Genomic DNA, 27,300 nt, shown 5'->3' on the forward strand with positions numbered 1-27,300 from the left:
TTAAATATACTCTTTTATTTCTTTTCCAATAAATTTACCCTAATATTTAAAAAAAAAAACATTTTAAAATTAACTTTCTTATTATTTACAATATTTTTTCTTATATTTTTTTGAAAAAAAAGAGAGAGATAAAATAGGGATTAATACATCAATATATGAACCCAAGAAAAGAGAAGGTAGCCAAAAAATGCCAAAATTCTCATTCTGACTCTTTAATCTCAACCCTTCCTTCCTTATCACACACACCCCTTTCCCCTTTCTTCTTCTTCTGCTTCTTCTTCTTCTTCTTCTTCTTCTTCTTCTTCTTCATTTCTTTCTTATTTGTATTTGGATTACTCCTTCATTTCAATTCCCTCTCCTTCTACTCTCTCTCTCCATTATCCATTTATCTTCTCCCCAATTTCCCCTCTTCCTTTTAACTCTCTTCTTCTTCTTCTTCTTCTTCTTCTTCTTCTTCTTCTTCTTCAGGTCATTATTGTTTCTCCATTAATGCCTTCATTTTTATTCTATATATCCATTTTCCTTCTTCATTCATTCATTCAATACATAATATATATGTAATCTTTAATGGGTTTCATTTTTTTCAGTTAATTTCTTCTTCACACCAAAAAAAACAATGGCACCAAGGAACAGCCATGGCAAGCCTAAAGCTCATGATAAGAAGAAGAAGAAGGAAGAGAAGGGTACTTTTGTATTTTCAATTCTATAACACCATCTCTTTACACAAATTACTATTGGGTTTTCTTTTTTCTTCTTTTGATTTAAAAATCAACTTTTGATATATTATTATTATGTTATTTATTTTGGGTTTTGGTTTGCAGTTCTTCCAGCTGTTATGGACATCTCTGTTCTTCTTCCTGATGACACCCATGTTGTCTTAAAGGTCTCAATCCCTTTTCAATTTCATTCCTTTCTTTTTTTCTTTCATTATTTGTGTGAAATTTTGATGTCACGTGTAACTTGGTCAAGAATCCAAACTTTGAACTCGAAATTAATAATACAAACTTTTATGTATTAATGGAACTATCTCTATTCATTTGATTTTATTCTTCTTCCTTTTTAAATATTTTTTTAAAGAATTTTCAATTTTTAATTATCACTTGTAGATATTCTTATTGAAATATATTCACATACATCAAAAAGTTGAAATTCTTTGCAAAATATAACTAAAGAAACCTTAAATAAAGCAGAAGGAATTCAGCAGACTTTGGTTAAAATTTGGTTATATTTGGTAAACAAGGACATGTATTTTTTAAAAAAAATTAAAGCATATAATAATTTTTGAAACAAAATATCTGTGTTCAGATTCTTCTTTTTCCATGTATTATATTCAATTTTTTTGTTACTCTTATGTGACATATTAAAAAAAAAAAAAGAAGAAGACCAAAAGGTTTAATAAATTTATGGCATTTATTTTTTAAATATATTTTTTAAAAAATAACACGATAGTGAATCTTCGAGATTTTGTTAAACTTGAAAGGAATGATTCTCTACAGAACATAACGATATTGGTTAGTTTCAAATGACTGTATTAATATTTTGAGAAACATTTCTCCTGTTGTTTCAATCTTTATAGTACAATCAAAGTGGGGTACAAGATATTCAAAAAGCGAGCATATGCTCATTTATAAGGACAATAAAATATCAAAAAGTTGTATAATTATTCCTTACAAGTTTAACAAAATCTTTATATTTATCAAACCATGCAGATGTTTTATCAAAGTATAACGATAGAATTCTATTTTCTTATTTTATTTTCTTCTTTGGTAATGAAAATTTAATTTTAAAATGATTTTATTTTGGATTAAAATTGCTAATAAACTCAAAGAAATAAATGTGAAAAATAGAGTGACCGTAGGAAGTGTTTCATAAAGCAGGGAATATCAACGGACAAAATAATAGACGTTCGTCGGCTACTTTCTGTCAAGACCGAGACATGCAATATTACCAATTTCTCCCTTGCTCATGAGGTAAATTTCTTTATTTATTTTTCTTTTTCTTAGTAAGAAAAAGTGTTTTAAAATTTTAAATAGAAAACTATTGAAATATTTATAAATATAATGGAATTTTACTTTATATATGTGATAGACTACGCGCTATAATAGATAGATATCTATTGTTGTTTACCATAAATAAAAAATATATTTGAAATATCTATGAACAATAGTGTTGTTTTAAAATAATAATAGTTCAGTCAATTGTTTGACATAATTTACCTTGAGATAAATTGTTTTTATTTATTTTTAAAAATAATTTTGAATTTTTAAGATGAGAATGGTTCATTAGTTTATCGAGTAGATATAAAGTTGCATCTGAAAAAGTTGTTATGAATGACAAAAAAAGTTGTGTTTCTTGTAAATATTGTTACTATCTCTCTTGTTTTTTCTAGCGTAGATCCTAATAACTAATTATAAGATTCGAGAGTTCTCTTCGTGTTTGCAATGTTGGAGTTTACTAATTTTTGCTAACCAAACACTCATAAGCTATAATGTCATATTAAACAAATACGAAAATTCATCTTGTGTATGTTTATTGTAACAATATCAATTATTGGCTTTGAAATTAAGTTTCGAGTTTATTTATTTTGATTATGATTGTTGTTTAGAATGGTAAAAGTGAGTATGTACAAATATTAACTTCTTTAATTGTTTGGCAAGATTGATCATTAATAAATGATTAATACAGACACGAGTGGTGAAAATATATAAATTTTCGCCGTCTCATAAAAAATTCTCAAAATGTAAAAATAAGCAATGAACTGTGACAAATATGAGTACAAATATAAATAATATAAATGTTGATTTCTTTTTTAAATTGTGAAATGTTTATTCACAGGTTTTTTTATTTATTTTTACTAATATTTGATAGACTATGCTCTAACTTGGATCAAAACATCTATGACTTTTTTAAATCTACACTATAAACATTTTTTTATATAGTAGGTCTTTATGTTTTGTCATTTACTATCGTCGAGAAAAAACAATATAAGATATTGAATTTTACCCGTGTGTTTGTCCGATGAATTAATTTCAACGTAAATTTTTCATCTAATTAAATTGTACTCTAAACTTATGTAATTACTACCTTTTCTATCCACAGTTAATTTTCTCTAATTCACCTAATGATTTTAACAAAATACAATCATCGGTATTTCGGTCATTTTGTAATTTCATAGTTTGTCTTTTTCTATTTTAAAAGGTAAGAGGGCCTCGGTTAAAGGATTCGGTGGACGTGTCCGCACTGAAACCGTGCACCCTAACGTTAGTGGAAGGTATGAAACGCTGCCGTTTAGGGAACATTTCCCGCTCTTTCTCTACTTCTCACTGTCTTATCTTTTAATTTATTTGATCATATTCCTCTCGTTGCCGGACAGAGGACTACGACGAGGAGCTTGCGGCGGCGCACGTTCGGCGACTCCTTGACGTCGTCGCTTGCACCACGTGTTTTGGAACGTTACCTTCGGGGAAGGATCAGAATGGCGGTAAGCTTGACAGTAATGGCAGGAACTTGTCCGGTGCTCTGGATAAGAAAGCGAAAAAGTCCCCGAACTCCGCTGCTTCGACCGTCTCCGGTAAGTTCGACGGGTCTGCAGCTAAGCAAGATGATTCGGAGGCGGAGATCAGTCATTCGTGCCCTAAACTTGGAACGTTCTACGATTTTTTCTCTCTCTCCCACCTCACGCCTCCTCTTCAATGTAACTTTCTTCTCTGTGGTCTCTGTTTGCATGCTTGTTCGGTTTTATACGAAAGACAAATCAGTTTTGTTCTGAGAGAATTCTTGTATATTCTCTTTTTCTTTCCGGTAGTGTTAGTTGTTTTTAGCATTTCGTAATGTTGTATAAGCTGATGGTGCTGTAGTTATACGGAGAGTGACTAAGCAGGCAGTGGATGGAATTTTGCCAGACGACCATCTCTTCTCGCTTGAAGTAAGTTGCTATGTTCTTCTAGTAGTCAAGAATAACGTCACTCTGTACATGACTATGGCTATACTTTTTTAGATTTATACTGTATTGATGAATTTGGCCGTTCTTTCTTTCTTGAATTTAAGGCAAAGCTTTGCAACGGGAAGGTTGTGCGCGTGGAATCTTGCAGGAAGGGATTCTTTTGTGTTGGAAAACACCGGATTTTGAGTCACAACCTGGTTGATTTATTACGCCAGCTGAGTAGAGCCTTCGATAACGTCAGCTTCTTTCATTCTCTCTTATCGGTTAATCTCATTTTTTTAATAAAATTTATATACGTTTATATTTTTGCTTAAAACTTATATACATTTATATTTTTACGTAGCTGTTATTTTAATATTTTGTTTCCTTGAAGAATCTGTATTTCGGGTTGTAGTCTTCTTGGATATAATTTCAAAAACTCGGGTAGCAAATTAGTGAGAAAATGTGAAAGTCTTTTGATGCTTTTATATAATGTTCTTAATCTAGAATTAGGCGAGTGGAAAAAATTATTCAATGAGATCTTCACATTGTGAATGCTTCTTAGTAACTATTGGATGTCAAATTAGAAATATTCATGCTTCTAATATCCACTAGTACTATATACAAATTAATGGTACTTTTGTAGTTTCTCTCTTCTACGAGTACCTCGAATAGTGCAAGATTTGCCAAAGCGAACGGCAAGCTTTTATTTTGCCGAAGAATTTTTATTATCACGAATTTTAGTATTTCTTTTTATTTAAGATTCTGAAATATTGGTCGAAAAATTTCTGATGTTTCAGGCATATAGAGATCTCATCAAAGCATTCTCAGAACGCAACAAGGTTGGCGGTGATTTTTTTTTTTTGGTTGGTAATATATACTGCTTCAAAATTTTAATTTCTCTCTTATAGCTATTCTTGAATTTCCTTGCAGTTTGGAAATCTTCCTTACGGGTTTAGAGCCAATACATGGCTTGTTCCTCCTGTGTCAGCACAATCGCTCTCAGTTTTCCCTCCTCTTCCTGTGGAAGATGAAAGTTGGGGAGGAAATGGTGGTGGTCTAGGAAGGGATGGTAAAAGTGACTTGATACCATGGGCCAGTGAGTTTCTATTTCTAGCATCTATGCCTTGCAAGACGGCAGAAGAGAGACAGATTCGAGACAGAAGGGCTTTCCTTCTGCACAGCCTTTTTGTTGATGTTGCCATTTTCAGAGCCATTAAAGCAATTAAACATGTTATAGCAGTGTCAAAAGTGGACCATTTAGTTTCAGAGGGTGAAGTTCTCTTTACCGAGAGGGTAGGGGATTTAAAAGTTACGGTTGCAGCAAAGGATGTTCCTGATGCAAGTTGCAAGGTAGATACCAAAATCGATGGAAAACAGGCCATTGGAATGGACCAAAAGAACCTGGTGGAAAAGAATTTATTGAAGGGAATCACTGCTGATGAAAATACTGCTGCCCATGTAAGATGTTTTCCATTTAAAGTTTCATTCAACAATGTCTGTGGTTGGATTGGTGTTTTTATTGTTACTTCAACTTTCTAATTGTTTCTGTTTCTACTTTAGCAGTTAATTTTTATGGCTTCGATTCTCGTCATCACTCATTAAGTTTTGTATTGGGTATAGGATACTGCAGCCCTAGGTGTCATAAATGTGAGATATTGTGGTTATATCTCTACAGTGAAAGTCGAGCAGAAAGAGAACGAGAAAGTTAGTTCTCAATATCAAATCATTGAACTTCTTGACCAGCCTGAAGGTGGTGCCAATGCCCTTAACATTAACAGGTATAAACAATCATATTAAATGGTATTGCAATTTCCTCCCAACTCTCTACATGCAGATTATGTATACGTACTGTCACTTGTTGCAGCACTTGAACATAATCTCTACCTTTGGTTTTTGCTATGACGCTCATAAATATAGGTCAAGTATCTTATTTAGGCCAAATTACAAGTTTAGCTCCTGAACTTTAAGCTTTGTGTCTAGTCGTCTTTAAAATTGAAGTACATTATAGGTCAAACTTTCAATTTTTACGTCCAGTTGGTCAATTAAAATTTTAAATTTATACCTAGGAGATCCTTGAGACTTGTTAATTTCCAAGCATTTTGATAATTTGAGTGACATATTAGATACAAAATTAAAAGTTGAGGTACCTATTAGACATAAAACTAGAAGTTCAAAGATTTATTATACTTTTTAAAGTAGGACTAACTAGACACAAATTTGAAAATTTGGGGACTATACTTTGGAATTTAACCTGATTTGTATGTCAATTCTGCTCATTGCCTTTTGTTAACAAATATACCACTAAATGTTTGACTGAACCGTTGAAATTTCTAAAAATATTTTTAATTGTCTGAAAACACTTCTATCTTTTGGGAGTATTTGGCCATGTTAAAGTATTTGTGAAACCTTAAAAATTATGTTGGAACTCCTATTGCTTCCGTGAAAGTTGTTGCTAGCTCTTAAAATTCTTGGTGGATAAAATCTTTCATTTAAATCAAGTTTGAGCAGTATCAAGAGTTCACCTTAAACTTCCTATTCCTTCTGTTGACACTTACCAACATTTTAATTTTATTCACACACAATCGAAAAGTACGGATCTAGTTTTTAAGGACATGATGTTACTTCATGTTGTTAAGTGATCGGCGTTAACTATCAACAAGGAAGATGTCAAAGCTTTGGTTTGATGCCAGAGCTTTGCTTGTTCCTAGTCAGGCCAGTTTTTTATTCTCACTGAGTGTCTGATGAATCTGATTTTGGTATTTTTCTTACAGCTTGAGATTATTGCTTCACCAAACTACACCTTCGGAGCACAACAGATCTCTCACACATTTGCAAAGTATGGACCAAGAAGAGCTTGGTGCTGCCCAAGCTCTCATAGAGAAACTGTTAAAAGAAAGTCTTGTCGAGCTTGAAAAGGAGGAGACACAACCTAATCATTTTGTTAGATGGGAACTTGGAGCCTGCTGGATTCAACATTTGCAAGATCAAAAGAACACAGAAAAAGATAAGAAACCATCCAGTGAAAAGGCCAAGAATGAAATGAAGGTGGAGGGACTAGGGACACCTCTCAAATCTCTTAAGAATAAGAAAAAGCAAGATATGAAAACATTAAAGATGCAAGCTAAAAATGATACCAGTTCAGATGGCATGACTGGTGAAGTCAACGGTGCTTCCTCATGTGAAGCTGAAAATGAAAAGAATGCAAAAGAAAATGAAATAGCATTAAGGAGGAAGTTGTCTGAAGAGGCCTTTGATCGGCTGAAAAATCTGGACACTGGTTTGCATTGCAAGGTAATACTTCTTTGAACGCTGTTGCATCTTCTACCATCAACCATACCTCAACTCACTTAATATTTTTTATTTCAGTCGATGCAAGAATTAGTTGACTTGTCACAGAACTATTACGTGGAAGTTGCTCTTCCAAAACTGGTAAATTTACATTTAATAGTCAGATACTTGTTTATTTTTCTTGCATGTTAATATTGTCATGGTGATTCCCTTTTCTAGCATTTATCATGCTTTACAGGTATCAGATTTTGGTTCTTTGGAGCTTTCACCAGTTGATGGCCGTACTCTAACAGATTTCATGCACACAAGAGGTCTTCAGATGCGTTCACTTGGTCATATTGTAAGTTCCATGATGTATCCGTGCCATACTTCCACAATTTCTTGTTGCTTGTTTTGTTGTATTTATATCAACGAGCTGAAAGGTACAAAATGAACATGTTGTGGGTTGTTTTACTTTTGCTCTTACATCTTGCCAATCTTCAAAGAAGCTCCTCCGTTCAGATTCTCTCTTCCATGATTTAGATCAATTTATTATGGTCCCTCCTGTTGAGCCGGGTATGAATGAACGAGGTTTTAGAAACAACCTTTTTAGCTGCAACATCTCTTTCGATGCTTATCTCATTCTTTCAACTAGTGCTGCTCTTTGTTTTCTGATTTGACCTGACTATAATTTATAAATCACATATATCAGGCTAAAACAGCTCGACTTTATATGTTGGACTATGGAATATGGCTTATATGTATTTATGTATGTATGTGTATATATATACCTTAATGTTTTTTCTTTAAAATATTAAAGATAATACTTCTTTTTCATTTGAAATTTCCTTTATTAGTTGATATTATATTTGAGTTCTGTTACCTTATTAGGTCAAGCTTTCAGAAAAGCTCTCGCATGTGCAATCACTTTGCATACATGAGATGATAGTACGGGCTTTTAAGCATATTCTTCGGGCTGTCATAGCTGCTGTTGACATTGATAAAATGGCTGTTTCTGTCGCTGCTACATTAAATCTGCTCCTTGGGGTTCCTGAAAATGTAGATCCACAAAAACCTTGCAATGTCCATTCCCTTGTCTGGAGATGGCTGGAGCTATTCTTAATGAAGCGATATGAATGGGACATAAGCAGCTTCAACTACAGAGAATTAAGAAAATTTGCAATTTTGCGTGGCATGTGTCACAAGGTAATAACTATTAAGAACTTCATTTCAGGATGGGGATCCATTCTGCAGTGCTATATATAAATTCACTTCCTACATTTTATGTGACTTTATTCTTATTAGCTCTTTCATGTATTTTTGCTAATGAAAGATCAAAGAACATAGGCAGTCCAGAAAAATCAACTTGCCTCTAAGGGAACACCCCCCCCCCCCCCCCCCCCCCCCCAAACAAAAAGAAAAAAAAGAAGAAGAGAAAGAAAGTCGAGAAAGACCAAAGATAAGTTTACAAGAAAGTGTTCCAACTTTTCAGGATATGAGCTCATGCATAGTTATAGAACTCTTTGTTCACAACACCTCTCCTAGAACTCTCTCCATTTCTCTAATATTTTACTTCTCTTTCTAACCAAGGGCTGCACAAAATTAGCGATCTGCGAGGGTCTTCCTTTGTCCCTAAATAGAGGACAGAAGATCTCCTTCAATATTGCCAAATCAACATCATTACGATCCAAAATAGGAAGAAAGAACAACATATCATGGGAACAATTACAGTAATTTGTCTTTTCTTTTGGAAAGGGAGACAATTTTGCCAATGCAAGATTCATGATTATTTGAAGTTAGGGATGGAAACATGGTTATAATTGTAGTTTTGAAACCCTGAACAAAGTCAAGTGGCCAAAGGTTATTTTTTGTAAAATGTCTCCTCGAGTCTAATAGTCTCAGGTGGGAGGGGCATGTCTTTAGTTTCGCTTCTTATTTGAGAACAGATATGTGCCGACTTTTAGGAACTCTGTAGGATAAGGTGGCCTCACCTTCTTATGGGAGGCGAAGACCTTGACTTTTGAGTGTCTTGCCTTCTTGAAGGGCCATGAGCTTCAGAAAAGCATGCACAGGTTATAAATGATAATTGACGCCTGTTTCTTATGTTCCTTTACTGTTTATATTTTAGGTCGGTATTGAACTGGTTCCACGAGATTTTGATATGGACTCTCCATTTCCGTTTCAAAAATCAGATGTCGTAAGCCTGGTCCCAGTGCATAAGGTGATTGAATGGATACCTAACTGTAGGATATTTCTTTTAATAAGGTCATGAAAATAAGAATGATTGAGTTGAATTTGAATGCCATGCAAACTTCTTTCAGCAAGCAGCATGTTCATCCGCAGATGGAAGGCAGCTTTTAGAGTCTTCGAAAACAGCTTTAGATAAAGGAAAACTTGAAGATGCTGTAACCTACGGTACTAAGGTATGCTATTCACAATTGTGGTTTTATTTTTCCTTGTTGTTTTTTGATTAGGAGGGTTTATGACAGGTGCAGTTCTCAAAATCAAGTACTCCTAGAGGCCTTTACCTCATGAGTTGTGAATGTGTTTAAATGCATGAATTAATTAAAATTCTTGCTTGGTTCTTCCTTTCCTACCTCAGGCTCTTGCAAAGCTCGTTGCAGTTTGTGGTCCCTATCATCGCATGACAGCTGGAGCTTACAGCCTCCTTGCTGTAGTTCTATATCACACTGGTGATTTTAATCAGGTAGTAAAGTCATTTTGAAGTGTATCTTATTGGACCATGTACGGCACCTTCTTTTTGTTCTAGCTTATTTATCCATTTCCGTAATATAATATATATTGGGAAGGAAGGTATCGAGTTGAAAGTTAATTCTTTGTTTTCCATTATAGGCTACTATTTACCAGCAAAAAGCCCTGGATATCAATGAGAGAGAATTGGGACTTGATCACCCAGATACAATGAAGAGTTATGGGGATTTAGCGGTTTTCTATTACAGACTTCAGCATACAGAGTTAGCTCTGAAGTATGTTGTCCATCCTCACTACTATAGAGTCCCTAATTACATTGTATAAAATGGATCTAGGGTAATAGAAAATGTATTTATGATTTTCTTTTTATTAATTTTTGAGTGATCCAATATATTCTTACAACTGCATGCTAAAGCTCTCTTTCCAATCAATATTTGTCTTTCATAGCCACGCTAGAATTACTGAATGAGTTAATCTGGATAACTGTTCCTGATGAATTTCCATATTTGTGATTTACATCATGTACCCAGCTAAATTTTCAACCAAATATTGAATATATTAATTTGATTGTCACCAATGAATTTTATTTGTTTTGCAATATGTTTTTGAGATATCACTAAAAAAAGGTTTGTTGTTTAAAAAATTCAGGTATGTAAAACGGGCTCTCTATCTTTTACACCTCACTTGTGGCCCCTCTCATCCAAACACTGCTGCAACATACATCAATGTGGCTATGATGGAGGAAGGGCTTGGAAATGTGCATGTTGCCCTCAGATATCTCCACAAAGCTCTCAAGTGTAACCAACGATTGCTTGGCCCTGATCATATTCAGGTTTTGCCTTGACCATACTTATTTTAATCTTACCCCTTTTCATGGAAAGAAATTAATTCCTTTAATATCTGAGTAATAATTAGTAGATTGTCTGCTCTAAACGTAATGGGTCGTGGCTAAAGGATATACTTCATTCACATGAATCCTTGGGAAATTTATGGCACAATGGTGTAGGCTCTAATGCTGTGGCTCAGTAGCTCTTATTCTTTGATCATTATTTCCCATTCTTTTTCCCTTTACCCATACTTGTAAATTTGTTAAAATGTCAAACCTGTATCATTTTATTTACAATAAATGAGTATATATAGTTGTCACACTCATTTATCGAGCACTGATTTAGCTTTTCTTATTTCTTCAGACAGCAGCAAGCTACCATGCTATAGCCATCGCACTCTCGCTAATGGAAGCATACCCTTTAAGTGTTCAACATGAGCAGACAACTTTGCAAATTCTGAGAGCAAAGCTGGGCCCAGACGATCTGCGCACTCAAGTAATTCAAGATATCTGAACTCATCTAGAGGACTATAGCATTGTCGTTTCTTTTTATTGATAACAGTTTATATTCATAATTGTGTAACATGATCAAAGAAGGAAGCTGGCTATGTCAAATAATTCCTTTCTGCTCTTTTAAAATAATTTACTCTTAAAAATTTTCCTACCTTCTCATGTTAGATTCAATCTTACAGGATGCTGCTGCTTGGCTAGAATACTTTGAATCCAAAGCTTTTGAACAACAGGAAGCTGCAAGGAATGGTACTCGGAAGCCTGATGCATCAATAGCTAGTAAAGGCCACTTAAGGTAAATGCCATTTTCTGATTTTTGACTTGTAGGTCAATTTGACAAGTAGCGAAACTGTAATGCAACTCCGTGCTCTTTATTGGTTGCTTTTACAGGTTTACTATTGTGTTTCTTTTTTCTCTATTGTTTTTAATTGCATACTGGATGATGCATGCAAATGATTTTTGGTTGGCTGAGCTTGGAACAAGTTAATTTTTGTGTGCTTGTCCTTGTCTATTATAGGAAGTATTTTATTTAACAGTCGTTTTCCTAGGATCTTTTGCCTGTTTTGTGGCAATCACTTGCACCACACGTACAAAATAGATGTGAAAAAGATTAAGTTTAGCTTTGAAATCCAGTATGCATTTTCCCTCGTTTCCTTGCATCATAATCTCATCAGTTTAGAATTAGAACTTTTCATATCCACATTGTGTTTGCTCTCCCTTTTTTGGGTTATTAGAAAATTAATTTATTCTTGTTCCTTCTGTATGATGCTTTTAGTGGTTTTGCAAATTGTAAGATTGAAAAAATCTGAGAAATATCATTTTAGAGCTTATTGTTATTGTTTCTTCTTGATTTAGACATATGATGCTTTCAATCCTAGGGGCTAGAGGTTAGAATCCTCCAACCCCCAAGACGTTGTTGAACATAAAAAATCATTGTTTCTTCTTTCAAACTTGGCAGTGTCTCAGATTTGCTCGACTATATAAATCCCAGTCATGATGCCAAAGGAAGGGATGCTGCAGCAAAGAGAAAAAACTATATAGTGAAGGTAGTTTAATTTTAGTCATAGTTTGATTAGATAACGAATCAACTAAGGTCACTACATGTATCGTTAGTTTCATAAATGGTTAATTGATGATCCCTGGTAGAAAACTTTAATTACTTATAATTTTAGTCAACATGTCTGCCCTTGGTTATGTTGGAAATGGAAATTTTTGATAAGGTTGGGGCTGGAACATGTACTTGTCTTTGACGATGGACGATGCTTATTACCTCAATGCCAAAAGATAAGTGGGTTATCTATTGTAAAATGTCACTTCAGATGAATCTTGCTTTTTTTTTTAAAAAAAAAAAATCATATATTTGTTTTATTTTGAACATCATATTTTTCCTTTGAACAAAAATTGAAGTACTAATAACTGTTTTTTAAGTTATAATTAATAATGAGTAGATGCCCCAAGGTGTGGCCTTGTTGGCAAGGGCTTGAGGTCTGTTGGTCATATCGGCTTTGAGGTCCCAAGTTTAAACTTTCGAGTGAGCTTAATACTCAATACCTTTGATGCCTCCTGAGTCTAACCCTTGGGGTGGCCATGGGTACTCGGGTATAGGAAAACAAAGCTTTGACCCTAGTTAGAAAAAAAAATTAATTAACGAACAAAGACAGGTCATTTGTTACATCGATTAAACAGCATTTGAAAAACCTTACTGTTGCTTTGTTCATCTCATTGTTCTTTTCTCCTTGCAGCTAAAGGGGAGATCTGACCATAGTGCAAGCATGGCACACAGTGAAGAATCTCCCCAAGAGATCTCAAAAGAGGTTTCTGATGAAGAGACACTTGTACTTGTACCAGGGGATGGTCCAAGTACAGACGAGGAGACTACGACACCAGTTGAAGCCCCGCAGCCTGTTACTGAGGAAGCTGCTGAGGAAAGGCCAAAAACTGTAGATGATATCATATCTGAACTCCACCCTGAAGGAGAAGATGGATGGCAATCAGTTCAACGTCCAAGATCAGCTGGGTCATATGGGCGGCGGCTGAAGCAACGTCGAGCCACTTTTGGCAAGGTTTTCAGTTACCAGAAGATGAATATAGATGTTGAGAGTGAAGCTCATAAACTGAAGAGTAATAATCCAAACAGTCGATTATATGTGTTAAAGAAAAGAACAATATCCCATGGTAGTTATACAGATCATCATTCTATGAATTCCTATCAAGGTTCCAAATTTGGGAGGAGAATTGTCAAAACTTTGACTTACAGGGTTAAGTCAATTCCCTCATCTACAGAAACTGCAACAGTGGTGTCTGCCACTGAAACTGCTGACAAGGTCAGCTTTGTAGTAGAACCTGGTAGATCCTCAACTCCAATTGATGCTAGCTCATTGAAGAATACAATAGTTAGCCTTGGAAAATCACCTTCATACAAAGAAGTGGCTGTAGCCCCACCAGGTACTATTGCCATGTTGCAGGTCAAGGCTCCTCAGAGTGATACAACTGGTGCTGAGGAACTCAGAGTTGAGATACATGAAGAAAAATCAAATGAAATGAAGGAAATCTCTAACATTTCTATTGTGGAATCTTCTGATTTATTGAAAGAGGATAAACAAGTTGAGGAGAAGAATGATGAAACTCAGCCAGAACATACTGTGGAAAATAGCCCTTCTCAAATGGTGTCTGAGCCCGTGGAAGGACTTAAGTCCTGTGTTGTTGATGTGAATGAAGTTGTGGAGGACAATGTACCTGAGGATAGCACGTCCTATCCTGGTGGATCTTCTGAAAGTAGACCTGCTGTGGAGGATCTATCAAACGACTTTGAATCTGACAATTTTGACTCCCATGAACAAGCTGAGGATTCAAAGGACAAGTCATCAGTTTTAAGTTCTGGCGAGACTAGAGGACTCAATAACAAGAAATTATCTGCTTCTGCAGCTCCATTTAACCCATCACCAGTTATCATACGTGCTGCACCCGTGGCCATGAATATAACAATTCCCGGTCCTCGTGCCATTCCACCTATTGCACCGTGGCCAGTAAACATGAATATTCACCCAGGGCCTGCTTCAGTATTGCCAACAATTAATCCATTATGCTCATCTCCTCACCAACCATATCCATCCCCTCCACCAACTCCTGGTATGATGCAATCCATGCCCTTTATATACCCTCCTTATTCCCAACCACAGGCAATACCAACTTACACTCAGCCTTTATCCGTACCTGGTTATTCCCAACCAGTACCAACCAGTACATTTCCTGTAACCACAAGTGCTTTCCATCCCAATCCTTTTCCTTGGCAATGCAGTGTGAACGGGAACCCATCGGAACGTGTTCCAGGCACAGTTTGGCCTGGTAGCCATCCTGTCCCATCACCTGTTGATCCTGCTAATGATTTCATGAAAGATTTGAATGTCAATGGTGACAATTCTTTGAAAGTTCTGCCAGCAGATATTGACACCCTAGGAGAAGCTAAAAAGGAGAATAATTCTCTGACATCTGAGCGTATGGTTAGTGAAAATAGAGGTGCTGGGATTGGTTTAGAGAATGTGGAAGAAAAGTGTCATTCAAATCCATGCATGGTTGAAACTTCAACTATTGAACCCGTACAAAAGTCCATTTTAAATGGAAATGTGAAAAGCAGTAGCGAAAATGTAGAGGAGGAGAAAACCTTCAGCATTTTGATAAGGGGAAGAAGAAACCGGAAACAGACTCTCAGAGTGCCGATTAGTTTGCTAAGTCGACCTTATGGCTCACAGTCATTCAAAGTAAATTATAACAGAGTGGTTAGAGGAAGCGATCTTTCTAAATTTACCAGCTATTCAGCAAACAAAGAATGTACAGCTAGTGCAACATAGCTGTGGGTTATGTCATACTTGAAGACAGATTGTTCAAAGATAGAGAAGGATATTGCTGATATTATGTCCTCTAAGCAAATGGAGTTACTGGAACTCGATGTCGTCTGGCTTCATGTCTACATATCATCCCTGCCTTGTCACTTTCATGATTCAAACAAACTCAGAGAACAATTGAGGTTTGTTTTCTAAAGCAAGACTTTTATCTTCATTATCTTTATATAAGCAAACATCTTTTTTTGTAGCATAAACAAAATATTTCACCGATACATTTTTAAGTATACAAACTAGCATTTAGGTCCTTTATAAGAAGTCTATATCTCAAGGTTGATTCATGTCTCCTTTGATTGAAGTAGTTAGCCATTTTCTGTTTCTTAATTAAATGTCACCCTCATGTTATAAATCTAATTGTCATCGGGGTCAAAATTTCGGTTCCTTAATTTGCTACTAAAAGAATAAATTAAAGAGTTGGTGGTGTTCATAGGCTTTAGTTTTGGTGCTACCATTTCTTAGGTTTGAGTTTAGTTAGTTGTATTGGTTAGTAGTTGGGTTTAAGTAGTTTGCTGGTATCTGGATTGGTGGGGTTAAATCATCTATAAATAGAGGGTTATGGTAAAAGAGTAATAATAATAGGTAGCAATTTTAGTAATAATATATTAATAGATAGTGTTATAATAACATGTGTTTGGGGAAGGATTATGATTGTAGTAATTTAAAAAATAATAATAAAATTTAGATTGGGTTATTTGGGTAGGGTAATGTAGGGTTGTAAAAAGTAAAAGAGAAGATAAGATATGGTTATTTAGGGATTAGGATCATTTATCATATTCCGTGTTTGGCCCAATTTCCTGATCCTTTTCCCCCTAAAACCCCACCCCAAACACACCCTAAGTATATAGCGACATTTTAAAAAATTGCAAATATAGCAAAGTCTATTGGTGATAGATAAACATTTATCACTAATAGACTTTATGGTTTATCGGTCACTAATATTTGCAACATGGTCTATTAACGATAGACTCATTGACAGATTTTGCTATATTTGCAATTTTTAAAAAATGTTGTTATATACTTAATTATTTTGAATCTAATTGCTATATTTGCAACTATTCAATTACATGGTATTTACTCTATGTGCAGGCATGATAAACATGTGGTGAAGAATTAAGCAGCTCTTGAGGTGATTCTTCATTATATAGTTGGAAATTGGATCACTTTCATTCAAAGATAAGTTGGTTTCTGGCTTTGGGATAGTGATAGCTGTGATTTTGGTAGGGTTAGTTTAAAAGTGTATACCACTGATTATTTCATTTATGTTTGACCCATAAACTTTTCATTCCCTTTCTTTCTTTTTTTTTTTTCCTTTCTTCTTCTTCTTCTTCTTCTTCATGATCAAGTTGATTAGAACCTTTTTTATGTTCTAATGACATAACAATGAGCCAAAAGAATAAGGAATTGCTCCCATTAATATCTTCAACTTTCTAATAATGTCTGATTTTGAGATGTTTTAATTTGTTGTGATATTTGTGGTCCAGAATTTAGTATTTTGGAAATTTTATATGATAGGAGTAGCAATCTGAGTGACATTTGGTTTTGTTGGATCCTTTTCCCTCAAATTAAGAATGTTTAGTTAAACTATTTTATATAGAAGGTAGGTGGGAATAATTTGACGATGTGTCAAATGATTATTATTCATTTATTTTATGAATTCCACCCTTTTTAAATTCTACCTTAATGAAAGGTAGTATGAATTTTGTTTTTTTTCTTACTAGTCATACCCGAGTTCTTTTTTCAAATAGGAGTTGTGAATGTTACAGCACATGTCAATTGACAATGTGGACGATCGATATTTGACAACTTGTGTTACATGTTCCCATCTCAATGGGAAACGGAAAGCTAGTATTATATATTATATCATTTGTTGTATGGATTATTCGTGTTCCAAGTCAAGTAGAACATTAGTTATTATTTTATGATTTTCAATTTAACCATACGTGACAAAGGGGATTTACAATTACCAATTGTATCTGATGGGTTTTTGATATATTTATTTCAAAAATAAAAAGCCTTTCATTTGGTGTATAGCTGATTTGTGAACTTATTATAAGACAGTTGAAGTCTATAATTTGGTTGATTTGTGAACTTATAAGATAGTTGAAGTCTAGAATTCCGTTTATGATTTTTTTTTCCTTTAAAATTTAGAGATCAAACGATATAGAAAAATTAGTTATAAATTTTGAGAAACACAAAAATGATCAAAATCGTTTTTTTTTCCATATATTTTATATCAATAGTTTTTGTTTGATTCGTATATTTTAAAACGTTACATAGTTTTGTGTTTTTGTTTTGTTTTAATTAACAGAATGCTTTAATTTAGGTAAATGTAAGTGTAATACCTAGTAATAGATGCGACATAAAATTCTATAATCTTTTGAGCTAACTAAACCGAAGGATTTAGGTTGTAAAGCTTTATCTCACAAAACACCAAATTTACGAAGTTCCAAAGTTTTGGAAAGCAAAGGAAATTTGAGAGATTTGCGTTTATGATTAATAAAAGTTATAAAAGAATAAAGAATTTAAATTAATGAGTGTTTGTAGAAACCATACTTCAATCTTCCAGAGGGATGTGTTTTGTTGATGATTTCTCTACTTAGCCCAAGAAACAGCATCGATCTCGGCTTGGGCACTTCTATATAGCTCCAACCTCTTCCCTATTGAAATTCTTCGTTGCATGATGGCCGGATCCTCATCCAACAATTTTCCTAATTGTTTCGACTGTGAGAAGAAATGGAAATATGAGAGTCCGATCTTTGTGTTTTTGGACGCTAAGAAAATGAGAGTGGATTCTAATAGATGAAGTTTAAGTTATGTGAAAATTTAGCATTATTTAGGTACAAGAATGAAGTCTAGGAAGACAAAATCGAAGCTTTAATTCTAGCCTAATGTTAAAGAAAGAATAAAGCTTAGATCTAATTTCAGATAAATAAACTAGGGCTTGTATCCTATCTACCATGATTTCATCAACAAAAATCCAATGCTAACAATTATTTGTGGTAGACTCTAAACGAAATTACAAAAATCCAAGAGAACTTTTCTGATTTGGCACATTGGGCTTTTAAAATTATATTTGTGGCACTCCAAAACGAGACTAGTCCTCCCAATCTAGCTCACATTTATGTTCCCGACCAATGTGACTTGTGACTTGCTAAACTTTAACATTAAAACAAAGCTCACATCATTGAGTCCACTGGGCCACATCTATCGATATAACTTGCAGTTTTGGATTTCTACTACTTTTCTTAGTACCTAGACATCTGATATGCTTTAGCCTTTAATAAGAGCATAGGGATAATAACTACGTGGAAAGCAACTAGAGAAGAAGAAAGTTAAAAGGTTAAAATAGATGGACTAAAATTGTAATTTGACCCTTTAGTTATTTTCTATTTCATGTGAAGAGAGAAGATGGTGAGTTTCTTACCTCCTTTGTACCCAATTCTGCAAAGAAATGATCGAGCAAGCTGCGTTTGGCCTCCCGGACTTGACAATATACTATTGATTTTGGAATAGAATTCCTCAGAGTTCCACAAACCATATTGACATAGGACAATACTGTGGATCCTGTAAAAGAAGGGGCAAACCTTAATTGCTACAAAACAAACTACTCGTAAGTGCTTACACTATTCATTTTTTTCTCATTAAAGCCTCAAGTCCACAATGACTTGATGTCACATGCTAAAAAGACCGTATGTTAAACACCCGGGGCCCAAAATACTTTATATTCCTCGGTTTATGATTCAGGCCAAGGGGGAATCTCCAGTCCATTGCTAAACAGGGAAAAAATGTTGGTATTTCTGCTTACCAACTCGCCGGAGATAAGAATCGTTGTATCTATCAAAAATCGAATGTGTTGGATTTCCACCCTTTTCAACATCTTGTGGAAGCTTGCGAAAAAATTCGACAGTTAAGTAACCACACTCCATATCCACTAGTTGTAAGGTGGCTCTCTTGCTTTCTTCCTTCATCCTCTCTAATGAGCTAATAGCTGCCTTCAAAACCTCTGCTCTCAAGGTAGGATATTGCTTTAACTCCTGGATGAGACAAAGTGAGAGAAGAAAACTGTTAGTCATTTATATTAAAAACTAGCAAGATTGGAGCTAGGAGTTTAGGGGAAAGAGAGAGGACTCATTCACGAAAACTTATAAAGACTATGTAAGTACGGACTCATAGTTCACTTACCGCAGTCTCACTGACTGACTTCTGCACCAACTCTTTAAGAAGAGAAAAAACCTGCAGTAATGAACATAGATGTGAAAAAGCAACCACGAACAGGAATTGATGTATCTTAGTTAAATTAAATAAATAAAATTGTATGTTTAAGAGAAAATGTTTGTCAATGGCAGGTTTAGAACCATTTTAAACCAGAACCGTTTCAACTAATACTTTGTTATTTATCCATTTGGATTAATTTTAACATTAATACTTGACCACCAACCATCAAGAAAGAAGTTTGTTTCTCAAGAAATTTACTAAAATTTGAAAGATAGATTACTCTTGAAATAGTCCATCTTTCAAATAGATAGAAAATTTCTCGATCTTAGATCTGGAGACCATTGCATGACACCATAAATTTTGACCACTTGGCAGCCTGTGGCTACTTAAGAGATGAAGAGAATTTTGAAACATTAAAAATTATTTTAGACCATGTTAATTATTAGTCAAGGGTTTACTGTTTTTTTTAAAGAAAAATTAACACTTTTAAGTTTATTTGCCACATAATCAAATAAAATTGAGCTAATCCACGAGTCAAAATTTCATTGAGTTAAAATTAAGTCAAAGACCATTTAAAATTATGGACATCAATCTCAAATCTCAAATACCAAAAGTACATTTTTTTCAAAAAAAAATTATTACTTGTATTATTTAAGTTTGAAAGCACTATCTATTTTGGTATGGATAAACAATATCATTTTAATCCCTGTCATAAGATCCTCCGGAGTTGTTTGACTAATACTTTGAACCACGTGATGCATTTGTCAGGTGAGAAAAAAGATATATGGTTGGTTCCTCATTTTAATTATGATGAGCAATAAAAAAAGTGGTACCGCATCTACAGCTGCCTCTGCAGGACCTCTAATGGTTACCAAGGTAGATTCAACAAGCCGGCGATACCCGGGTTCAGGTGCAATTAAATGAGGTTGGTATCCATCCGCTTCAGTTATTATCTTCCGAACATTATCCATAGAAAGATGCTTGTCAAAATGCAATCTCTTTAAAGCAGCCGGGAATTGATTGTCAAACACAGAATAAATCTTGTCTCCACCTGGGCGTCTAAAGAATCAAACACGTTACCAAAGGAAATCATTCTAGATATGATTAACAACCACTAATAAAAATAGGATAAGCAATGGAGTATCACATATACATACACGCCATCTAGATGTTCTTTAAATATCTGATCAAATGTGCGGGAAATTTCCATGATCATATATAATTTTCCCTGCATTAGGAGGGATTGGAGGGAATGCAACGTTACAAGTGCTTAACACTACACAATAGTTTGTAAAAGCTAGGAATGAGAAAGAAAAGGATAAATCTACCAAGTACACATTTTAACTAAATATGTCCTAAATGCTATATAATTCGTTCCGGCTACTGTTTATATTTAAATTTTGGAATTAGTATATAATCAATCAATGTACATCATTCACTAAAAGCAATTATCCTTTCATAGATGTTCTCGTAAACTCCTCTACATTTTCCAATATGTTTGAGATTTATAAAAGAAAATTAAATTTCAGGGTAAATTTCCCTTGAAAACTATAGAAAATCACATTTTTTACATTTCTAGACTGACATCAGATCGTTCAAGAAACCCTTTCTCAGTTGAAACAGTGCAAGAAAAATGGCAAAACCTTTCCCTTTTTCTTTTTGTATTTTATTTATTTATTTATTGAAAAATGGCAAAACAGTGCAAGGAGAGGGGAGAAAATGCATAACACAAATCATGCAGCTTCAGTGGAATGATTGTATTCTTCCAGTTGAGAAACGAAGGGGGTGGAAAATGTTGCATAAACCATATTGAAGAAAATTATATTTTTTTATTCTTTTAAAGAAAAGAAGGCAGGCAAGCTCAGTATGGCCAATGAAAACCCTCTGGCCTCTTAAGAAGGCAGCTAAGCTTCTTAAACTTTCAGTTTAACGACTATGCTCCTAAATTACTTGTAAAATTAACAGGTTTTTTTCTCAAGAAAAAAAATCTTCTTTCATTTTTCCGGTTCATTTCATTCGTTTTATTCTTCTTTTCAACTTTGAATATTTAATTAAATGTCACTTTCTTTAACGAATAAAACCCCTCAAAACACTTCTACCGGCACTTATTTATGTGTTAGTAAGTTGCAGCAAAAAAATGGCTTCAAAGAAATCAAAACAGTAAGAAGTGAACGATTTTATAATGCTTACTCCAGTATCAGTTGCAATGGATTTTCCAAGACGACTCAACTCTGCCTCCAATTCAGCGATAGTTTTGTTAATAAGAGACTGGAGGCCTGGAATTCTGGACTTGATGACAGTTTCCAGATGCTGAAATTTTTTTTCCACGCACGCTTTTCAAATTAGTCATCCAAACAAGACTAGAAAATGTCAAAATAGGTGAGAATTCACTGGCAGTTCAGCAGACAAAAAAAAAAGGTTCTAAATCTTTTTCTTCCTTGAAAATTAAAGTGAGCGATTGATGGAAAATGTTGTAAACGTAACAAACAAAGAAGGAGAAAATCACATGATTATTAAAATGAAAATTTTAACCTGCATGGGCAATTTTGTACCTTTGAAAGCATCTTCCCTAAATGTTCAGAACCCATCCTACTGGCCATGTGCTGATACTCTGGACTAGTAGCAAAATATTCACGTTCTCTACGACGAGCCGCAATCATATCAACGCTTTTATTTATATCAGCTTGTGAACGATTAACAACCCCAATCCAAGGAAACTGCAGTTTATATGCTCGTCCTTCTAAAATCTGCAAACCCATAAGAAATTATATTTTTATTTATTAAAAAAATAACAGAAGAATTGGTCATTCAAATATCCCCAGGAAAGAGGAAAATTTAAGCACCCAAAAATGACTTATTTGAATAAGTTGCTACAACCATTTTCATTTAATATTCCTGATCATCTAGGCCTCACAAGACAAAGAACTTGAGCTTCCAAAAGTGAGCAAAAACAAGATGGAGCGAAAGTGTTGACCAAACAAAACAGAGAAGGAAATGCAGGAAAGTTCCCCTTATGGAGGCAATAAAGTGAAATGGTCTTCTGGGGCTTAGGCTATAAAAGTACTATATAAAGAAGAGAAAGCATAGTTGAAGAATCCCATTGCTTAAGGATAAGAGAGCCGTTCTTCTTCATGGAAAAATCCCATTCTTGAGGAGCTTTTTATCTTTATTCGTTCTCTATGAATTTGGTGAAACAATCTGGCAAATATCTACTTGATTCTACACCTCTGTTTCAGCTAGTTCTAAATCTTGACCTGGATGAGTTTGATTATTGGGTGGGTGTAATTGATCCAACTCCAGGGCAGCCGTCGTAGATAAAAAATTAGAACATTTTATCAAGACCTCTTTCAACCAACAAGCATTGAAGTGAATATCTGTAATAGACATATTAAACAAGATACTGCAATAGACAAGTTGGGACTGGAACTTTAGGCCGCCACACGTACATCAACTGCATTTGTCCCTTGGTCCATAAGATCGATTTTCGTCAGAACTCCAAATGTCCTCTCACCTGAAAGTTTAATAATTTCATGAACTAGGACAAAATAAAGGGGAAAATATAGTTGGCCACAAAACAAAATAGCCTTCAAGCCAAATCCAAATAGCTTCAATACTTTATTTATTTTCTTTACTTATGAGATATCAGACATTAATTGAGAAGAAAATGATAGAAAACAAGAGCATACAAAAAAGGTAAGCCCACAAAAATGGAGAGTGGCAACAAACTGCAAAAATGGGCTTTAATCCAACAAAATAAGACCTAGCAAGTAAACAAAAAGATCTTGTCATCGAGGTCTAATGCAACTGCATTGCTCTTCTTCTACCACACAACTCCATCCATGTTATTGTCCAATCCCTTATCCCGCCATTATCTAAAATCTTAAAATTTAAGTTGGAAGATTACGATCTTAGATCTGCCACTGGAAGAGAGTAAACCTCTGTAAAAAGATAAATACCATTTTTCAAGAGGGAAAGCCATTTTTCGATCCTCTCCATGAGATCAACACCAAAACGATAAACACCAAGAATTTTTCCCAAGAAGGAGGCCAAGATACGTGTAGGAAAAATTACCAATAACAAGGGGTCTGACCATTCTTTATAGTTGGTATCAGTTCCAAGGCCAACAATGACCAAAGTGTAGATGACTTCTTTTATATTCGACCATTCCCAAAATTGACCAATTGACTTTTGTTATCCCTTCATATTCAACCCAACTTCATGTATAAGGAAATTATCTTTATCTCAAACTAAGATGCAAAGAACCTTTGTTCTTTGTTTATATGGCTCCTCTTGCCTTGGGCCTTATTTTTTTATCCCTCCTCCCTTTATGCATTCTTCTAGTTTTTCATTTAAAAGATATAAAGTAAAAGGAAAAGGCCTGGACAAAACTCTAAACAAAGTCCAACAAGCAATTAAAATAAAAACCTATAGACAGTTTCACTGATGTATGCATAGGTGTAAGAATTAAAAAAAAACATCTCTGATTTCTAAAACTAGTTCAATTCACAAAAAGAAAAAAAAAAGAAAAAGTAGAAGACAATTATTCTTTGGCTCAAGTCACGTGTAATTGATCAAAACATAGTCAAGGTAGTTAATGCCATATATTGAGATTCTACTTTTTAAACTAATCCGAGGTCAAACAAAAGAACAATGGATCGAGTCATGCATACTTAATATAAAGGTTGGCACATATTTCATTTTACATAATCTAAGAGAATCTAGTTTCTGTCTCACCTTTTGGATCTACTTCACGAGAAATTTTAATTGCATCAGATGTCGCAAGATCCTGGTTTGCTGGAGAAATGGCCAGAATGATGCAATTAGGCTGTAACAAGAGACATGTCACCCATAAGTGAAACAGTTACACGTCACACATGAGTCAAACAGTTATATGCCACAAAAACTGAAACAAGTAGGCTGTAACAAGATATTACAAACCAGGTTAATTATCAGACTAAAATTTTCAATTAAAAAAAAAAAAAAATCAGAGAAACGCAACAGCACCATTTAAATAATACTATTATATTAAAAGGGAGCCCCATATTAAATTATGAACTCTGACAATTACCTTTTCTATGAAGGATCGGACCATGTTCTCTATATCTTGAACAATGCTTTCAGATTGGCCCTCTACATATCAAAGTCAATGTATCTTCTTTCACTCAAATTTGCAATTCATGCAGTTTTTTTAATTCAGCCATCACAAATAGCTTAAAAGAAGATCAAATGGAGTTGAGAACTTGGATTAATTATAAACAATAGTTGAGGAGGTCTAACTAACCAACAGCTACTTTTGTCAGCCCAGGAAGATCAATGAGTGTCAGGTTAACGACTGCAGTTAAAATAAAATTAAAATTAACCACTGTAATTAAAACACCATAAGAAAACTAGAAAATAAAGTTTCGAGAAAGTCAGTTGATAGTAAATTTTCATAAGTATAAATACAACCATATCAATATAAAACAAGGAAATGTTGCAATAATAAAAAAGACCACATCCAAATTATACTGTAATGCGTATTCATTATAGAAATACAACCGTATCAAATTGACATAAAAGGTTTTCTTCACCTTTGCAAAAATTCTATAGATTAATAAAAAAAATGCACTATTCAAAAAAGTACCTCATAGGTCAATTGTTTGTAACTTATAGAAAAATTGAGAAAAATCTAACTAAAAATTCCACTTTGGAATTGTTACTTCCTTTCTCTTTGTCCGTTGGCAATCCTCCTTCTAGGATAAGCAATCAAGCTTATTTCTTTCTTTGCTAATTACATCATTAACTAATTAGTGAATCAAATCAACTTTACTACCTAATTCTAGACCCAGGGTTTTTGTAAAATAAAAAAATAGTGAAGAAGAATTTGGTCGAAATTAGATATAGAAATTAAAATCTTATATTATCTACCCTGCGTCATCAAGAGTATCCCTACAACAAAAGCAACAGAAGCTGCTTAACCAGAGAATAAATTTTGCAATATAAATATATTTATCTAACCGTTGGGAGAGTAGATACTAAGATGGATTGGAACACTTGAAATTTGTTTACTTCGCCCTGTCTCTCTATCAGTCTCGTCTGAGATCTCCTGTCTCAGGGCAGCTACAGGAGTAACGAGTAGAGATGAATTAATCAACAAATAAACATTCAATAGTGTGAAAATATGAAATGTATGAAATCAAGTACCAAAATCAGTAAATTTTTTCCTAGGGAGATGCATGAATTCTCCGTATTCTTTTCCTTCATCGATTCTATGAAGCTGCAAAACAAGAGGGCGTCGGGTGACAATCCCTGCAAACAACATATTAGTATCTTATTTCAAATTCCAAAGAGTGCGGACATAAGGGAGATAATAATATTTGCTAATAATATAGCATATTTTATGTATCTACTGGAAGACAACTGCCTGACAAGCTTCATTCGTCTGCTTCCCAAGTTCAGCTTGTAATTAATAAACATGGATAGAGCTGACATGAAATACAATACAAATTACCAGGAGTGAGATGCCTAAATTACAACTTTTAGAAGTTGACCGTTCAGATTGTAATTACCGAGAGTGGCAAGGTCTATTATTTTAAGACGTTAGATCCCCTTTTAAAGAGAAACTTCTGAAAGCTTAGTTTGAAAAACTCACTTTTCTTTCAGCTACTGATTTTTACAAACATCGAGTGTTCTACATGACAAAAGTCAGGGCCAACGATGAACAACACGGCAAAAAGATTATATTCTAAAGTACTTTGCAAGTTCACAATGCACCCTCCGAATGAAAAAGACAGTCATCAAAAAGGAGATGACAGCAGAAATTTACCAGCTCCCCGAGGTAAAAAGTCTTTTCCAACAATGCTCTCCAACACCGAAGACTTGCCAGAGCTCTACAACCAATAAGATAGCAGCTTGAGTGGACTTTTCGTCTACAACACGTTATGTGAAGTGATAAGACGAATTGCAATCTAAGAACTAATGTCAATTGCAAAGTTTTGCAATGTTTATTGAGGTGCACAATCTAAACAAACCGTGAGCCTAAGTATATATGAAATATCAAATTTAACTCGGATGAAAAACATTTCTAAATTATAGTTGTAATACTGATAACAAGTGATCTAATGTTTGATAGAAGGGGAAAAACTATCATTCTGATTTTTCTATCAAATATTTCTCTAAAAGAAGGACATGATCAATTTTTTTTATAACATGAATGTTCCAGGTAAGATAAAAGGCACTAACTCGTGGAATTCTGATGAAATTAATAAAGGAACAACGGAATATAGTTCCTAGCGAAGATTAATAAATTTGCACAATAAATTCTGAAACGAAATAGAGAGAGAAGCAACTCGTGCGTTCAATTATATAATCAGACGAAATAGAGAATAGAGCAGCAACCGTAGAAACAAAATGACGTCGTGAAAGATAATTCCGAGAGAAAGCTAATTAAGAACTCGGGCCAATATTGATAAGATAGCAGTAAAACTGGCCTATCGAAGTAGAAGAAAATGAAAATGTGAGGAAGCGGGGTATGACCTGGCCTCCGACGACGGCAATGGCAGGAAGGGAGTCCCAGAGAGTGGGTAAAGCGCTCTCTTCGCCATGGTCGCCGAGAGCCGTGCAAGCTCTCTGAAGTTTGTTGACCAAGGAAATGAGATTTTCCATGAGCGAGGGAAATCGGATCGATGAGACGATGAAGAGTGGGGATTGCAGCTGAAGTTTAGCTGAGAGTAATTAACGATGGAATTTGAGAGTGAGGAAAAAGAGGGAGAATGTGGGGCGGGCATTGATGGAGTTTGGAAATGGAGAAAAGAGGTGAAGGCGAAGAAGAAGGCTACGAATCCGAGTCCCTTGAACGTTTCCAATCTTTGGTACGGCTACTATTCTGTTTAGTTATTTCGTTATTTCGTTATTTCCTTTTCTTTTCATTTGTATTTCTTTTTAATTTACAAAACTACAGTGTTGTA

General features: G+C 34.5%; 2 protein-coding genes and 1 long non-coding RNA gene across 5 annotated transcripts; 1 reads left to right on the top strand and 2 right to left on the bottom strand.

Annotated features, from left to right (window-relative positions):
• The first annotated feature begins 190 nt into the window (after positions 1-190).
• Positions 191-16,562, top strand: LOC103498943 (protein REDUCED CHLOROPLAST COVERAGE 1). Of its 3 annotated transcripts, none has more exons than XR_007824952.1 (25): positions 191-468; positions 588-683; positions 822-883; positions 1,878-1,970; positions 3,199-3,271; positions 3,374-3,694; positions 3,858-3,925; positions 4,048-4,179; positions 4,723-4,764; positions 4,856-5,383; positions 5,546-5,703; positions 6,697-7,216; positions 7,292-7,354; positions 7,452-7,553; positions 8,084-8,398; positions 9,321-9,413; positions 9,514-9,615; positions 9,795-9,899; positions 10,046-10,179; positions 10,553-10,736; positions 11,095-11,226; positions 11,423-11,535; positions 12,199-12,286; positions 12,983-15,264; positions 16,226-16,562. XR_007824952.1 is itself a non-coding variant. In XM_051092094.1 (24 exons), exons 2-24 carry the CDS (start codon positions 617-619, stop codon positions 15,086-15,088), a joined length of 5,601 nt encoding a protein of 1,866 aa, XP_050948051.1. In that variant the 5' UTR covers positions 218-445; positions 583-616; the 3' UTR covers positions 15,089-15,420. The 3 variants fall into 3 exon arrangements, 1 of the variants encoding a protein (XP_050948051.1); XR_007824951.1 differs by having other exon boundaries at positions 218-445; positions 583-683; XM_051092094.1 differs by lacking the exon at positions 16,226-16,562 and having other exon boundaries at positions 218-445; positions 583-683; positions 12,983-15,420.
• LOC107991693 (uncharacterized) lies at positions 12,504-13,089 on the bottom strand. Its single transcript, XR_001763915.2, has 2 exons — positions 12,944-13,089; positions 12,504-12,863 (listed from the first exon to the last, which is right to left on the bottom strand). It is a non-coding gene; the product is annotated as an uncharacterized LOC107991693 (long non-coding RNA).
• A 976-nt stretch (positions 16,563-17,538) lies between the features above and the next one.
• On the bottom strand, positions 17,539-27,215 carry LOC103498942 (dynamin-related protein 5A). The gene is made up of 16 exons (XM_051092095.1): positions 26,870-27,215; positions 26,160-26,223; positions 25,538-25,642; positions 25,352-25,453; positions 24,636-24,686; positions 24,423-24,484; positions 24,089-24,179; positions 22,801-22,865; positions 21,907-22,101; positions 21,545-21,664; positions 20,512-20,582; positions 20,188-20,413; positions 19,322-19,372; positions 18,945-19,173; positions 18,564-18,703; positions 17,539-17,860 (listed from the first exon to the last, which is right to left on the bottom strand). Exons 1-16 carry the CDS (start codon positions 26,996-26,998, stop codon positions 17,732-17,734), a joined length of 1,830 nt encoding a protein of 609 aa, XP_050948052.1. The 5' UTR covers positions 26,999-27,215; the 3' UTR covers positions 17,539-17,731.
• Between the last annotated feature and the right edge of the window lie 85 nt (positions 27,216-27,300).

The sequence above is a fragment of the Cucumis melo genome, chromosome 11, assembly GCF_025177605.1.
Source record: "Cucumis melo cultivar AY chromosome 11, USDA_Cmelo_AY_1.0, whole genome shotgun sequence".
NCBI classification, from domain to species: Eukaryota; Viridiplantae; Streptophyta; class Magnoliopsida; order Cucurbitales; family Cucurbitaceae; genus Cucumis; species Cucumis melo.

Coding starts and splice junctions, on each gene's coding strand:
- LOC103498943 (XM_051092094.1), top strand. CDS start 617: ATGGCACCAAGGAACAGCCATGGCAAGCCTAAAGCTCATGATAAGAAG. Junction 7,554..8,083: donor TGCGTTCACTTGGTCATATT/GTAAGTTCCATG, acceptor TTACCTTATTAG/GTCAAGCTTTCAGAAAAGCT. Junction 11,536..12,198: donor GCTAGTAAAGGCCACTTAAG/GTAAATGCCATT, acceptor CAAACTTGGCAG/TGTCTCAGATTTGCTCGACT.
- LOC103498942 (XM_051092095.1), bottom strand. CDS start 26,998: ATGGAAAATCTCATTTCCTTGGTCAACAAACTTCAGAGAGCTTGCACG. Junction 24,180..24,422: donor TCCGATCCTTCATAGAAAAG/GTAATTGTCAGA, acceptor CTCTTGTTACAG/CCTAATTGCATCATTCTGGC. Junction 18,704..18,944: donor TTCTTATCTCCGGCGAGTTG/GTAAGCAGAAAT, acceptor CTTCTTTTACAG/GATCCACAGTATTGTCCTAT.